Source organism: Palaemon carinicauda, chromosome 1 (assembly GCF_036898095.1).
Source record: "Palaemon carinicauda isolate YSFRI2023 chromosome 1, ASM3689809v2, whole genome shotgun sequence".
Classification (NCBI taxonomy): domain Eukaryota; kingdom Metazoa; phylum Arthropoda; class Malacostraca; order Decapoda; family Palaemonidae; genus Palaemon; species Palaemon carinicauda.
In genome coordinates, this window is record NC_090725.1 from 275380457 (window position 1) to 275395941 (window position 15485).

General features: G+C 41.3%; 1 protein-coding gene across 2 annotated transcripts in view; it reads right to left on the reverse strand.

Annotated features, from left to right (window-relative positions):
* The window catches only part of LOC137656612 (RNA polymerase II-associated protein 1), a 203917-nt gene extending 194675 nt beyond the window's left edge, over nucleotides 1-9242 (reverse strand). Inside the window, exons 1-2 of one of the 2 annotated variants that reach the window (XM_068390788.1) lie at nucleotides 9079-9242; nucleotides 7050-7202 (exon numbers count right to left, since the gene is read on the reverse strand). In XM_068390788.1, coding sequence (XP_068246889.1) covers nucleotides 7050-7197 — 148 coding nt within the window. In that variant the 5' untranslated portion in view covers nucleotides 7198-7202; nucleotides 9079-9242. Of the gene's footprint in view, nucleotides 1-7049; nucleotides 7231-9078 lie in introns of both variants that reach the window. The other variant, XM_068390784.1, reaches the window with a different exon arrangement.
* Between the last annotated feature and the right edge of the window lie 6243 nt (nucleotides 9243-15485).

The following is a 15485-nucleotide window of genomic DNA, read 5'->3' on the forward strand; positions in this document are numbered from 1 at the left end:
CGACAGAATTCTACGGGAGGGATACGCCAGCTATCACTATACTAGAAGGGGGTGTACTCACCAGCGCCACCTGTGGCCAGGTACTGCAGTACTTCTTGTTGACACCACCTCACTTTTTCCTCGGTCCACTGGTTCTCTATGGGGAGGAAGGGTGGGTCAATTAAATCATGATTATCGGGTAAGTATATTCAAAAATTTATTTTACTAATGAAAATAACATTTTTCAATATTAAACTTACCCGATAATCATGTAGCTGATTCACACCCAGGGGGGTGGGTGTAAACCAGTGTACATGACTAAAGGATAGCTAAGTATCCCGTATTTCATATAATCAGTTATTTCAGAATAACAATGAAATAATAAGTACCTGGTAAGGAAGTCGACTTGAACCGTTACTCTGCCTTTATTAAGTTCGTCTTCCTTACTGAGCGCAGCGTTCCTCTTAGGAGGCTGAATCAACTCTAAGGTGCTAAAGTATACAGGGCTGCAACCCATACTAAAGGACCTCTACACAACCTCTAACCCAGGCGCTTCTCAAGAATGAATTGACCACCCGCCAAATCAAAAAAGGATGCGGAAGGCTTCTTAGCCTACCGTAACAACCCAAAAAACAACAATAAAAGCATTCAAGAGAAAGGTTAAAAAAGGTTATGGGTTTAAGGGAATGTAGTGGCTGAGCCCTCACCTACTACTGCACTCGCTGCTACGAATGGTCCCAGGGTGTAGCAGTTCTCGTAAAGAGACTGGACATCTTTAAGATAAAATGATGCAAACACTGACTTGCTCCTCCAATAAGTTGCATCCATAATGTTCTGCAGAGAACGGTTCTTATTAAAGGCCATCGAAGTGGCTACGGCTCTCACTTCGTGGGTCCTTACCTTCAGCAAAGCAAGGTCTTCATCCTTCATGTGAGAATGGGCTTCTCTAATCAGAAGCCTTATATAATACGAAACTCCGTTTTTGGACATGGGCATCGAAGGTTTCTTGATTGCACACCATAAGGCTTCTGACTGTCCTCGTATAGGTTTTGACCTATTAAGATAATATTTCAGAGCTCTGACAGGGCAAAGAACTCTTTCTAGCTCGTTACCTACCATGTTGGAAAGGCTAGGAATTTCAAACGATCTAGGCCAAGGACGTGAAGGAAGTTCATTCTTAGCTAAAAATCCGAGCTGTAAAGAACATGTTGCAGATTCGGATGTAAACCCAATGTTCTTGCTGAAGGCATGAACCTCACTGACTCTTTTAGCTGTTGCAAGGCAGACGAGGAAAAGAGTCTTGAGGGTAAGGTCCTTGAAGGAAGCTGACTGGAGAGGTTCGAACCTAGGAGACATAAGGAACCTTAAGACTACGTCTAGATTCCAGCCTGGAGTGGGTAAACGACGTTCTTTAGAAGTCTCAAAAGACTTAAGGATGTCTTGAAGGTCCTTGTTGGAAGAAAGGTCCAAACCTCTGTGGCGGAGAACTGAAGCCAACATACTTCTGTACCCTTTAATCGTAGGAGCCGAAAGGGATCTCTCATTCCTTAGATGTAATAGGAAGTCAGCTATTTGGGTTACAGAGGTATTGGTAGAGGAAACTGCATTGGCTCTACACCAGCTTCGGAAGACTTCCCACTTGGATTGGTAGACTCTACGAGTGGATACCCTCCTTGCTCTGGCAATCGCACTGGCTGCCTCCTTCGAAAAGCCTCTAGCTCTAGCGAATCTTTCGACAGTCTGAAGGCAGTCAGACGAAGAGCGTGGAGGTTTGGGTGCACCTTGTCTACGTGAGGTTGACGTAGAAGGTCCACTCTTAGAGGGAGAGTCCTGGGGACGTCGACCAGCCATTGTAGTACCTCTGTGAACCATTCTCTTGCAGGCCAAAGGGGAGCAACCAGCGTCAGCCGTGTCCCTTCGTGCGAGACGAACTTCTGAATGACTCTGTTGATGATCTTGAACGGTGGGAATGCGTAAAGGTCGAGATGGGACCAATTCAGCAGAAAAGCATCCACATGAACTGCTGCTGGGTCTGGAACTGGGGAACAGTACAAAGGAAGCCTCTTGGTCATGGAGGTGGCAAACAGATCTATCGTAGGCTGACCCCACAAGGTCCAAAGTCTGTTGCACACGCTCTTGTGAAGGGTCCATTCCGTGGGGATGACCTGATCTTTTCTGCTTAGGCGATCTGCTGAGACGTTCATGTTGCCCTGAATGAACCTCGTTACTAGAGTGAGGTTTAGACTTCTTGACCAAATGAGGAGGTCCCTTGCTATCTCGTACAGGTTCCTCGAATGGGTCCCTCCCTGCTTGGAGATGTAAGCCAAGGCTGTGGTGTTGTCGGAGTTCACCTCCACCACCTTGCCTAGCAGGAGGGACTTGAAGTTCATTAGGGCCATATGAACTTGCCAGTAGCTCCTTGCAGTTGATGTGGAGCGTTTCCTGTTCCCTGTTCCACGTTCCCGAGCATTCCTGTCCGTTCAAGGTCGCGCCCCAGCCCGAGTCTGATGCATCCGAGAAGAGATGAAGATTGGGGGTCTGAATCGCTAACGACAGGCCCTCCTTGAGAAGGAGGTTGGTCTTCCACCACAAGAGAGTGGTCTTCATCTCTTTGGTGACAGGGATAGAGACTGCTTCGAGCGTCAAATCCTTGTCCCAATGAGCTGCTAGATGGAATTGGAGAGGGCGGAGGTGGAGTCTCCCTAACTCGACGAACAGGGCTAATGATGACAGGGTCCCTGTGAGACTCATCCACTGTCTCACCGAGCAACTGTTCCTCTTCAGCATGCTCAGGATGCAATCTAGGGCTTGGCTTATCCTTGGGGCCGATGGAAAAGCCCGAAAATCCTGACTCCGAATCTCCATTCCCAGGTAAACTATGGATTGGGAGGGAATGAGCTGGGACTTTTCTAAGTTGACTAACAGACCCAGTTCCTTGATCAAGTCCAAAGTCCAGTTGAGACTCTCCAGACAGCGACGACTCGTGGAGGCTCTCAACAGCCAGTCGTCTAAATAAAGGGAGGCTCTGATGTCCGATAAGTGGAGGAATTTTGCAATATTCCTCATCAGATGCGTAAACACCATAGGAGCTGTGCTTAGGCCAAAACACAGGGCTTGGAATTGGTACACAACCTTTCCAAAAACGAATCTCAGGAAAGGTTGGGAGTCTGGATGAATAGGAACGTGAAAGTAAGCGTCTTTCAGATCCAACGAGACCATCCAGTCCTCCTGCCTGACCGCTGCTAGGACCGACTTCGTCGTCTCCATAGTGAACGTCTGCTTGGTGACATAAGCATTGAGCGCGCTGACGTCCAGCACCGGTCTCCAACCTCCTGTCTTCTTGGCCACCAGAAAGAGACGGTTGTAGAAGCCCGGGGATTGATGGTCCCGGACTATAACCACTGCCTTCTTCTGTAACAGGAGCGACACCTCCTGGTGCAACGCTAGCCTCTTGTCCTTTTCCTTGTAGTTGGGAGAGAGGTTGATGGGAGAAGTGGTCAGAGGGGGTTTGCGGCAGAATGGTATCCTGTAACCCTCCCTTAGCCACCTGACAGACTGGGCGTCTGCACCTCTCCTTTCCCAAGCTTGCCAGAAGATCTTGAGTCTGGCTCCAACTGCTGTCTGGAGAGGAGGAGAGTCAGTGTTTGCCTTTTGAAGTCTTGGGACCTTTCCTAGACCTGCTCCTGGAAGAGTCTGGACGGGAGCTTCCTCGGCTGGGGGCTCTGCCACGAAAGGGCGGAATAAACCTTGTAGCAGGAGTATCAGCCACTGGGGTACGGTAAGTCCTGGGAACTGAGGGAGCAGCCTTAGTCTTACGAGCTGAAGAGGCCACGAGATCATGAGTGTCCTTCTGAATCAGGGCCGCAGACAAATCCTTGATAAGCTCTTCGGGAAACAAGAACTTAGAAAGCGGAGCAAAAAGGAGTTGAGACCTTTGACAAGGTGTGATGCTGGAAGAAAGAAAGGTGCAAAGTTGCTCCCTTTTCTTAAGAACTCCTGACACAAACATTGAAGCAAGCTCGCCAGACCCATCCCGAATTGCTTTATCCATGCAGGACATTAAAAGCATGGCCGAGTCCTTGTCCGCAGGGGAGGTCTTCTTGCTCAGGGCCCCCAGGCACCAGTCTAGAAAATTGAACATCTCAAAGGCACGAAATACACCCTTTAGGAAGTGGTCTAAATCGGAGAAGGTCCAGCAAACCTTAGAGCGCCTCATTGCTGATCTACGAGGAGAGTCGACCAAACTTGAGAAGTCAGCCTGGGCAGAGGCAGGGACTCCCAAGCCTGGTTCCTCTCCTGTGGCATACCATACGCCCGCCTTAGAAGTGAGCTTAGTAGGTGGGAACATAAAGGAAGTCTTCCCTAGTTGCTGTTTAGACTGCAACCACTCCCCTAATATTCTTAAAGCTCTCTTAGAGGACCTAGCAAATACGAGCTTAGTATAAGTTGACTTAACAGGTTGCATGCCCAGCGAAAACTCAGATGGAGGAGAGCGGGGGGTAGCAGAAACAAAATGGTCCGGGTATACCTCTCTGAAAAGAGCCAGGACCTTACGAAAGTTAATGGGTAGAGGAGAAGACTTGGGTTCTTCCACGTCTGATGAGGGATCCAGGTGCGCAGCTTCCTCCTCAGAAACCTCATCACCAGAGTGTAGCGAAGTGAGAGGTAATGTAACAGTGGTATGCTGAACAGCAGAATCTGAACAAGCGGGTGCATAAACGCTTGTGGTTTCATCCTCAAGTCTCTGTTGCTGAGTTAAAACCTGAGGTTCAGGCTGCAAAGACTGGTCAAGAAGAGTAGAGGAAGGTAGGCGCATGGGTTGAGGTGGCTGACTCCTAGCATGAGTTTCTTGTCTCAAGAGTTGCGCTTGTTGTAAGGGTTGCGGATGCGCAGTAGCAGGTTCCTGAGGAACGAGTTGAGGTTCCTGAGGTGTGAGCTGCGAGAGTTGAGGTAGCGGCTGCGCAGAACGCAGTTCCTGTCTCGCGAGTTGAGGTTCCTGAGGTGCTAGCCTAAGGAGTTGAGGCTCTCGCCTTGAGGAGGGTTGAGGTCGCTGCAGCGAGTGCTGAGGTGGCTGCCTCATGGATGGAAGAGGTTGTCGTACCTCAAGAGATTGTTGCCTCGCTGGTGGAACCGCAAGCGGAAGCGGAGGAAGTAAGGCATAAGACTCCTGCTCCCATTGCTGAGGTTGCCTTAAGGAAGGCGGAGGTTGCTGCACACCGCTGGTAACTGGCAACTCAGTACGCGGTAAGGTATCCTGAGGAACCTCAACTTCGTACGCCTGGCAGACTGGACTGCGGTGAGGCGGAGCGATCGCAGGAGGAGGTGTAACCTTCTCAGCCTGACACTCACGCATTAAGACCGCAAGCTGTGACTGCATGGACTGCAGCAAAGTCATCTTGGGGTCGACAGACGCTAAGGTCTGCTGAGGCAAAGCCTTAATAGAAGATGAGGTCTGTTGCGGCATCACCTTACCTCTCTTAGGAGGTGTGCAGTCACCTGATGACTGCGGAGAGTCAGAGCTAATCCAATGACTGCAACCAGGTTGTAGAACCCTTGAGGTCTGGACTTTGCGTTTGAGAGGTCTTGAGACCTGAGTCCAGCGTTTTCTCCCTGACATTTCTTCTGCAGACGAGTAAAAGACGGGCTCAATCGTCTGCGGGTGGGAGTGACGGTCTCTGTAAGACACGCCCGCAACCACCGAGGATACTTCTGTGCGCCGATCAAGGCCTGCCGAACCCTTTTGCCCTTCGACATTGCTTCTCCCCTGGGCTTGGGAGCTTGCAAGAGGTCCCGGACTGGGAGGACGACTGGCACGCACAGAAGTACCCTCACGCACCACACTGACACTGACACTAGCACTTGGCACCGCACTGACACTAGCACTTGGCACAGCACTGGCACTATCACCTCCCACTGCACTTTTGACCTTAAGTTCTTTGACTTCTGCCATAAGAGACTTATGGTCACTAACCACCGATTCCACTTTGTCACCTAAAGCCTGAATGGCACGCAAGACATCGGACATATCAGGCTGAGCACAAATAGTAGGTTCGGGGGTAGCCACTACAGGGGGAGGAAAAGGTTGAGGATCATGAGGTGAGGAAAAAAGTGAAGAGCGAGAAGAACTCCTCCTAACTCTCTCTCTCTCTAACTTGGTTGAATATTTCAGGAATCGAACAAATTCAAGTTCCGAAAGTCCGGCGCATTCCTCACATCGATCTTCCAACTGACAGGGTCTTTCCCTACAGTCAGAACAAGCGGTGTGAGGATCAACCGAGGCCTTCGGAATACGCCTATTACAAGACCTACATCGTCTATGGGGTGGGGCTTGTGAAAGGTCAGACATCTTGAATCAAAGAGTTAGTCAAGGGGGATTCCAAATCAAGCAAAAAGATCGTTAACCATTAATCAAAACTAAATAAAAGCTATCTAAGCTAATAGAGAAGTTTCCAGTATAGCGAAAGCCGAAATCTTAGAGAAATACTTCACCAAAAACCGTGAACAATACTCCAAAATCATAAGCGTATCCCAGAACGTCTTGCCGGAAGCACGACAGAGGAAAAAGTGAGGTGGTGTCAACAAGAAGTACTGCAGTACCTGGCCACAGGTGGCGCTGGTGAGTACACCCCCTTCTAGTATAGTGATAGCTGGCGTATCCCTCCCGTAGAATTCTGTCGGGCAACGGAGTTGACAGCTACATGATTATCAGGTAAGTTTAATATTGAAAATTCCTATATTAAATGATTACGAGGTTTGTGTATTGCGTCGGAACAAAGAAAAAGCTTAAAGCATAAATCCAACCAACCAAAGCAAGACACTGAAAAGTACATGTGTACAGAATAACAGCTGAAGTCAAAGTGAAGGTAGCGCTACCAGTCGAGTGGAAGGGGCCAACCTGCCACCTGACAGCCAACTGTGTTTGCCTCATTGAAAAGCTTCCATGAAGCCATACTCCTATTGAAGTTCACAGATTTTTATTATGCAGAAACAAATTAACTGTAATATACTTTTATATTCATCTCTTCAAAGAAATTATAAGCAAATTCATACTGTTACTTTAATAATCTTACCTGGTTCTTTCTGAGATTTATCTTCCTCAGTCTTGCGTTTATTGACATGGATGACTTTTGCTGAGGGCCTGAATGACTGTGAATTTAGTGCTTCTTCTTGCTTCTGTAAATCATCATCTGTTTCACCAGCATGAGGTCGTTGAAACATATTGCCTGGTTTGACAAAATGTCACTTGATTTCCTGAATATTGTTAAAAAATATCATAAGTTATAAGGCAATCTGTGTTATTCCTAACTATACATATCTGAATCCTGTAATGGGAGTATACGTAATTTCAAGGATATAAACAGTAACCTAAATTCTTAAATATAATTACAGTAAACAATTATCTTGGATAAACAAGAAAAAGAAGGATAATTGTAAAAACAACCAATTACGTATTTACAACAATTAAACCTGGATATAAGGAAATGAGAGAAATTACAGAGAATAAATAAAAAATCCAAACAATGGTATACAGTAGATAAATGAAAAGATGTCAAAAATAAAGTGAGCCTATTAATATACAGGAAATGAAAGGAAGAAACTAAAGAATAAATATATAACAAAACTTTTGCATCAGTGATACTATCTACTACAAAAAAAAACAATATTATACATTAAAATGAAACACTTAAAATAGATACAGGAAGTTGTAAAGTATAAAAAAAAAAACTGAAAATTTGAATGATTTAACCAAGATTAAAATATAGTAGATTAGAAAGAAATAAATCAACAAAGCCCCATTAGGCATATCACGATTATTGCAAAACAAGGGAAAATAATTTCTCAGTGAAAAAAATATTCTACTTTACAAATGAATAAAAAGAAAGCTATAAAAAGAAAGCTATTAAAAAAAAACTAAAATACACCACACCTGAGGCATTGTTGCAAAGGATATGTTAAAACCCCAAACCTTAACTGAAATTTGCAGTTTTGAACAAAATAACAGAAATGTGGATTCCCAAAAATATGCTTTGAAACAATCCCATAAGTTACATACAGTATGAATCCCTTATTTCTATTATTACTCACTTTCTATAGGAATACAAGGTTATCTACTTCAAAATAAGAGCATAAAATCATTTGGGGTAATTTGCACACACCCAGAAATGATACATTGATACAGATAAAATTTGATTGGGGTACCTTATGTTAGTACATATATTGGGTGTGTATGTATGATAGCGGCCGCCTGTATGTATGATGACAGCCGACTAAGAATACGACAGTGTAAGGGGGGTAGCAGAGGGACATTAGCAACCCCTCTTAGATAAGAAGGTAAGGACACAGCTTGTAGGTTAGGTTAGGTGGGGATGTTTAGGTTAATTGGTACCCATTATCCATGTAACCGGGAGGAACTGGCCGCTGATATACAAAGGCTTTGTAAATATCTATTTTAATTCAGTAGAAGATTAAGTTTCCCTCTTTCTGGGTCTAAACCGATTTGAGTCTGCCGATCTACTAACTTCAATCCTATTTTCAACTCTAAAATATAGTCTTAACCAATCTTAAATCTTTCATGGATATATTGGTTATGGCTGCCTAAGGATCACACCTTTTGGTCTCTGGGTCCTGGGATGGCAGAAAAATTTATGTACCACACCAGGAGTTGCTACTAATGTCACAATAATTCAGCATGCATACCTCTCAGAAACCAAGTTCCTTTCTATTTGTGAAGCCTTTGTAGTTCATTGGGACAAAATTTTATATGGTAAACAAACATAAGGACACCACATAACCTAAGGTTAAGGCTCCCCACCTAACCTAACATAGGAGCCACATCCTTAGACACCGAGTGGCTACACCCCAAACGACTTCTCTTTAGTCTAACGTACTTGTAGTTTACCAAGTTCCAACAAACTACGTGTTTCCTCAGAAAAAAAAATCAATTTGACAAGTACTATGCCTGTCCCAACGAACTACATTCATCCCCTACTTAATTCTGACAGAAATTACCTTTCCCGAAATGAGAAAAAAAATACAAAGGCTAAGTTATTTCGACTGGTTCATTTACTAGTAGAAATTTTCGTTCAAACTATTTGTTACCTGGTTTCTCGTTGTTCAGTCCATAAAACACGTCTTCTGACACTCCATCAACTAATTTTCTAGGCTTACAATTTTTTATTTAGACCATCAACCAAACAAGACTATACAACAGGTATTGGTTTCTACATATGAGAGTCTTTGACTGTTGTGTTTCAGTTCAATGTTTTCTCATAACAAATCCTTAGGATATGCAACGGCACCCCAATATTGAGATGTCTTTACTTTTGATTTTCAGGAGAATCATATTCATCATTTAAGGTTAATATATATATATATATATATATGTATATATATATATATATATATATATATATATATATATATATATATATATAGTTTCTTCATTTATAATTGCATTCTTATCGCAGTTAAAATGTTTATTGTTTTTTTTTCTTAATTTAGTTCGGCTATATAAAATAAGATTTACCGTTTAATACATTTGAATTATGTTCATATATGTGACAGTTGTATTCAATTTCGCTCGTCTCAGAGCAAGTATTATTAGGTTACGCGTAACTTTAAAAGTTTATCTCGAAATTGAATAGGCGCTAAGCCTACAGTTTTTTTTTTTTTACCTCCGCCAACGAAGTTGGAAGGAGGTTATGCTTTCTCCCCAGTGTGTGTGTGTGTGTGTGTGTGTGTGTGTGTGTGTGTGTGCGTATGTGTGTGTGAACAGTGTCCTGGTCACAATTTTAATCGTTGAGTAATGAAACTTGCAGGGGTTAACTGCTATATTAAAAGCTGGAAATAATCAAATTGTGGAAGGTCAAGGTCAAAGTCAAGCAAAATGTCTAATTCACGTAATCAGCCATAAGTTTGGACATCATTATCACAGACTTCAAAGTTGATTTATAAGGATTGTATGAAAACCCACGCTAATTAATACATGTTAAAGTCAAGGTCGAGCATAAGATAAAGAAATAAGCTGCCGTGGTGGAGGTCTGCTTTCTACTGAGTGCCTCTCTAGTTTCTTAATTTGATAAACTTCCTAAGAAAATGGAACCTTAGTAAACTGCAAGCTATACACCCCCCTCACCTCAACTCCTGATTGTCACTTTATCTGTATCATCTAGTAAAAAATTTGATTCGATTTTTAATTATAGGAAAACTAAAAACAAAAGTTAACGTTTTATCTCAAAATAGTCTGATATATTCTTTCAGCATTGCATTTTATCGCTTTATCAATTCTTACACCATCCATAGTGAATCAACAGTTAACTAAAAGTATAAGGGATTATATTGGTTTGGATTACAAGATATAGGCCAATGTCAATCACTAGGACAGGTAAAGTCATTCAGTTCTGTGTGTGTGATAGGAGACATCTATTTTGTATTTTCACTTGCCATCCAATCTGTTTCAACAAAGCAAGTCCAGTCATGATCCTTCTAGTTTTCTTGTTTTGTCTTTTATCTATGACTAAACTCTTCTCTCATCCTACCCTCTTAGGTTATATTTACTACAAAATGCTCCTACAAATCAACCATTTCCATACTATACAATTTTATCTACAGTATAGTAATGGTTTTCATTTACAACATAGTTGTAGGCATACCCTTCCTCACATTAACTCTCTAAACCAATAGCAATTTAACCAGCTCCTGTAGTTTCCTTTTATTGTTCCTAATCAGCAGGGTAAAATATGCAAATATTAACCATTCAATAGACTACTTGCAGTTCAGTTCGTTATTTGAATACTTCCCGACTATATTTTGACTATCATCAATTTGACCTGTCAGTTGCTGATTTCATAAAGGTCTTGAACAGGATTATGAAGACGTGACACATCCTTGTCTCAGACAGTTCCATCTCAAAGTAGTCAATTACTTCTCTCAATATTCCAAAATACTTACGTTCCTTCATAAACAATTTAATCCCTCTACTACATTTATGACAGTCTGCTTTAATTTTCTATTGACATCCTCATGACCATTTTTAGTAATCATGTACAAAATATACCATATACACCATTCAAAATTTAGTTCTCATGTAACTTCTATAGCAAACACTGTCTACGCATCCTATTCCTCGTCAGATCCCTCTATAATTTTAGTATATTTTCAATTAACACAGACTACGGTAGCCTACTGCTAGGCCTACATACTTACAATGGAACAACTATTCTTTTTTAACTTTTCCTTCCTCCAGGATTACATTCCAAACATTAATCACCTACTCAGTCATATTATCCGTATTATTGTAACATCTCAATTGTAATAGACCTACCCTTTTCTTTTAATCAACCTCTTAATAGCCTTTTACATTCTTTAAAGCTACAGGCATAGCTAGGTAGGATATCTATTGAAGGGCAGGACCAGATTTTATGAAATCTCTGATGCCACATACAGTACTTACCGATAGGTAAGTCAGTGGTTAACAGTTGCTTCCACAAAAAAGTTTTGGCCTTTATCTCTCATTTCTGTTTTTCTTTCATAATACACATATTTAACCAATCACAATTTTCACTTTGATCCAGGGTAGTAACTCCTATGATGCATTTCTGCAGCCAGCCGCTGGTTTAAAATGTTCAAAGTTTCAATATATTATATATATATATATATATATATATATATATATATATATATATATATATATATATATATATATTGTATAAGTGTATAAAATTTTAGATAAGCTTTTTTCCTTAAGGAATTAAAAATTAACTTTATAGACAATCAAACAGACCCTTGGTTTAAGGTTCCTATTGTATTTGATGTAATTGACTAACCAGTTTTCACTGCATTATCAATATTATTTGTTGATTCTCTTTGTTTTATATTTTCTACTAACTCTTTATCACATGCTCCAACTACAGTACTGTACACTATTCAAGGGATTTCATTTAAAGGAACAGAGTTGGATACTTTACCTACTTTAAGGGTTGTTTTCCTGGTCCTATTTTACAGTCGCAAGATCAGTTTATTGGACATTCTTAGGTATTAGTGTATCACAATATATTGAGTATTTATTGTCAAACTATATTAACGAAGCACTTAGAAAAAGAGAAAGTCTTCAGTTTCTTCTTGAAAGGCTTTATATTTTCAGTCTTTTGGATGTAGAGTGGGAGCTTCTCGTATAGTCTTTGGGACATATATTTGACAAGTCTAGAACCTACAGTAGATATAAATCATAGTCTACAATAATATGAATTGAAAGTAATGATCTGTAACTATTCTCTAATCTATACAATTCGTTGGTCAAGATATACATCAAGAGAAGGTTTTCCTGACGTTGAAACAAATAATTATCATCGTGAATTTAAGCGGGCAGGCAGATTTTACAATAAATCAAAAACCCTATATATGCTGCAGCACTATTTCTCATTGTGGTATTGTCCATAAATCAATAAACTTGTCTAATGCTCTCAATTAGGGTGTACTATCCCAGAACCAGGCATAGTGCCTGAACACTGGTACTGACAAACCCAGTAAGTATGTATGTATGTATGTGTATATATATATATATATATATATATATATATATATATATACATATACATATTATATATATATACATATATATATATATATATATATATATATATATATATATATATATACATATATATATATATATATATATATACATATATATATATATATATATATATATATATATATATATATATATATATATACACACATATATATGTACAAAAGGCCCCCACCATACGACATTAATCCGTTCTGGAGTTGGTATCGTATGGTGAAAATGTCGTATGGCAGGTAATAGAATAGCTAATGCGTGTAAAACCTCAGGTAAAAATATTGAAAATTAGTATGTAACAAAATACAGTACAGTAGTATAGTAAGCACTGTACTACAGTATACTTATATACTGTACAGTATATAATTGAATAACATGTACAGGATAAATAAAAATTATATACTGTACAGTACTGTAAAGGAAAAATTAAATCTTATTTACCTTTGGAGTGACGTGACTTGAGCTGGTAGTGGGTGGAGGCAGAGGGGGTGAGGAGACGATAGATATAAGAACGTATCAATGCTAATTATGTTATGTACACTTAATAGTAAATTTATTCTTACTATTAAAAACTTAAAATTTAAATTTTTTTTTTAATATTTTTATCTTTTGAAATTTTTTTTATGATTTTTCTTTTTTAGAACTTAAAAAATTACTCTTTTTTTAGCTTTTTTAATACAATCACTATAATCGTCTTTGCCTTCTGACACTTCTCTTTTGGAGAAATATCTATCCAAAGAAGCCTGTTTCTGACGATTCCTCAACATATTTCTAAAATGACTCATACACTTGTCATTAACACTCTGCATAAGAAGACTTGTGTGAAGTTTTTCTTGGTGTTTCTTTTCAATGAAACTCGTAAGGTTTTCATACCAACCGATAGCTTCCCTTATTTCGGATGATGTCGTTTCTTCAGCCATCCCCCCCCATCCTCGCCACCACTAGAACTGTGCTCTTCTTGAATGATGGTTAACTGCATTGCCTCCAACTCCTTTAAGTCTTCAGTCGTAAGCTCCTCCCTTTTCTCCTCGATAAGGTTATGGACGTCAGCCTCATCGACAACAAGCCCCATGGACCTCCCGATTGAAATTATTTCCTCAACATCACCCTCAGGGGCAGGATCATCAACGGCCTCATCTTCGATTGAGGGATCGAAACCTTCAAAGTCTTGTCTGCTACAACAGTTGGCCACAGTTTCTTCCATGAGGAGTTCAAGGTGCGCCGTGAAACCTCATTCCCAGCTGTGTCGATCATCTTCAGGCATTGAACGATGTCAAAATGCCCCTTCCAAAATTCACAGAGGGTGAGTTGAGTGCTTTCGGTCACTTCGAAGCATCTTTTGAACAGATGCTTCGTGTAAAGCTTCTTAAAGTTGGCAATCACTTGCTGGTCCATAGGCTGGAGGAGAGGGGTGCTGTTTGGTGGCAGATAGAGAACCTTAATGAAGGAGAAGTCAGGATGAATGATGTCCTCGAGGCCAGGAAGGTGAGCAGGGGCATTGTCCAGTACCAGGAGACATTTGAGAGGAAGATCGTTCTCTTCTAAAAAGTTCTTGACAGCAGGACCAAAGCAGACGTTTATCCACTTAAGAAATATGGTCCTCGTGACCCAGGCCTTAGCATTAGACTTCCAAAATACCGAGAGCCTCTCCTTCGTGATATTTTGTGCCTTGAAGGCACGAGGATTTTCTGAGTGGTATACCAGTAGGGGCTTAATTTTTAAGTCCCCACTGGCATTTGCACAAAATGCGAGCGTAAGTCTGTCCTTCACTGGTTTATGGCCAGGAGGTTTCCTTTCTTCAGCTGTGATATATGTACGACGGGGCATTTTCTTCCAGAAAAGGCCAGTTTCATCACAGTTGAACACTTGCTTAGGAATGTAGCCTTCTCTGGAAATTACGTTCTCAAACTTCTTGAGGAATTCTTCTGCTACTTTCTTGTCAGAACTGACCGCCTCTCCATGCCTGACGACAGAGTGAATACCAGTCCTCTTCCTAAAGCGATCAAACCACCCATGAGAAGCCTTGAACTCTTGGGGGGCTTTCTGCGACGTTTCTTCGCCTCAGCCGTCTCTCTGGGCTTCCACGAGATTGGCAAAGATGGCGCTCGCCTTGTGCGAAATTACCGATTGCATGAGTGCATCACCAGCGATTTCCTTCTCTTTAATCCACAGAAAAAAAAAAAAAGAGTCTCTCCATCTCATCGTTGATTGAGGTCCTTCCACTGGCAAGGACAGTCATGCCTTTAGAAGACTTACCTACTTTAATGGCTTTCTTATTCTTGATAATTGTACCAATCGTAGATTGGTTACGGCCATACATACTAGCGAGGGTAACGATGCGCATACCTTCTTCATATTTCTTTATGATCTCAAGCTTCGTTTTCATAGTAATCATCTTCTTACTTCTGCCTTTAACATCACTAGCAATCTTGGGACCCATGACTAACGAATTAAAGTTAGAATTAAGCACTAAAATGCACAAAAAATACGATATCACAAGTACTCACACGAGATCAAGTCTTTACGAAATGCACACAAGACTCTGAACTGAGTGCGCGTATGACAAAGAGAGAGAGAGGCAGCATCTCTCTCAGGCATTGTGGGAGGGATTTCGGCCAATAGCGTATCGGCATCTTAGTGACGCCGTGACGCCGATCAATAGCAGACCAGCCTCTTAGTGACGAATGCAGTGACGTATAAGCGAGGTGGTAAACTAGTGATTCGCACAGTCGTACGCGTAGATACCGCCAAGTTTGAGTTTTGGAATTGGATGCCGTAAGGTAGGGAAAATGTCGTAACGAGGGGACGAAAAAACATCATACAGTATTGCACACCGTAATGTGAAAAAAATGTAAGCTGGGGACGCCGTCCCCCAGGGTACTACTGTATGTATGTATGTACTGTATGTATGTATATATATATA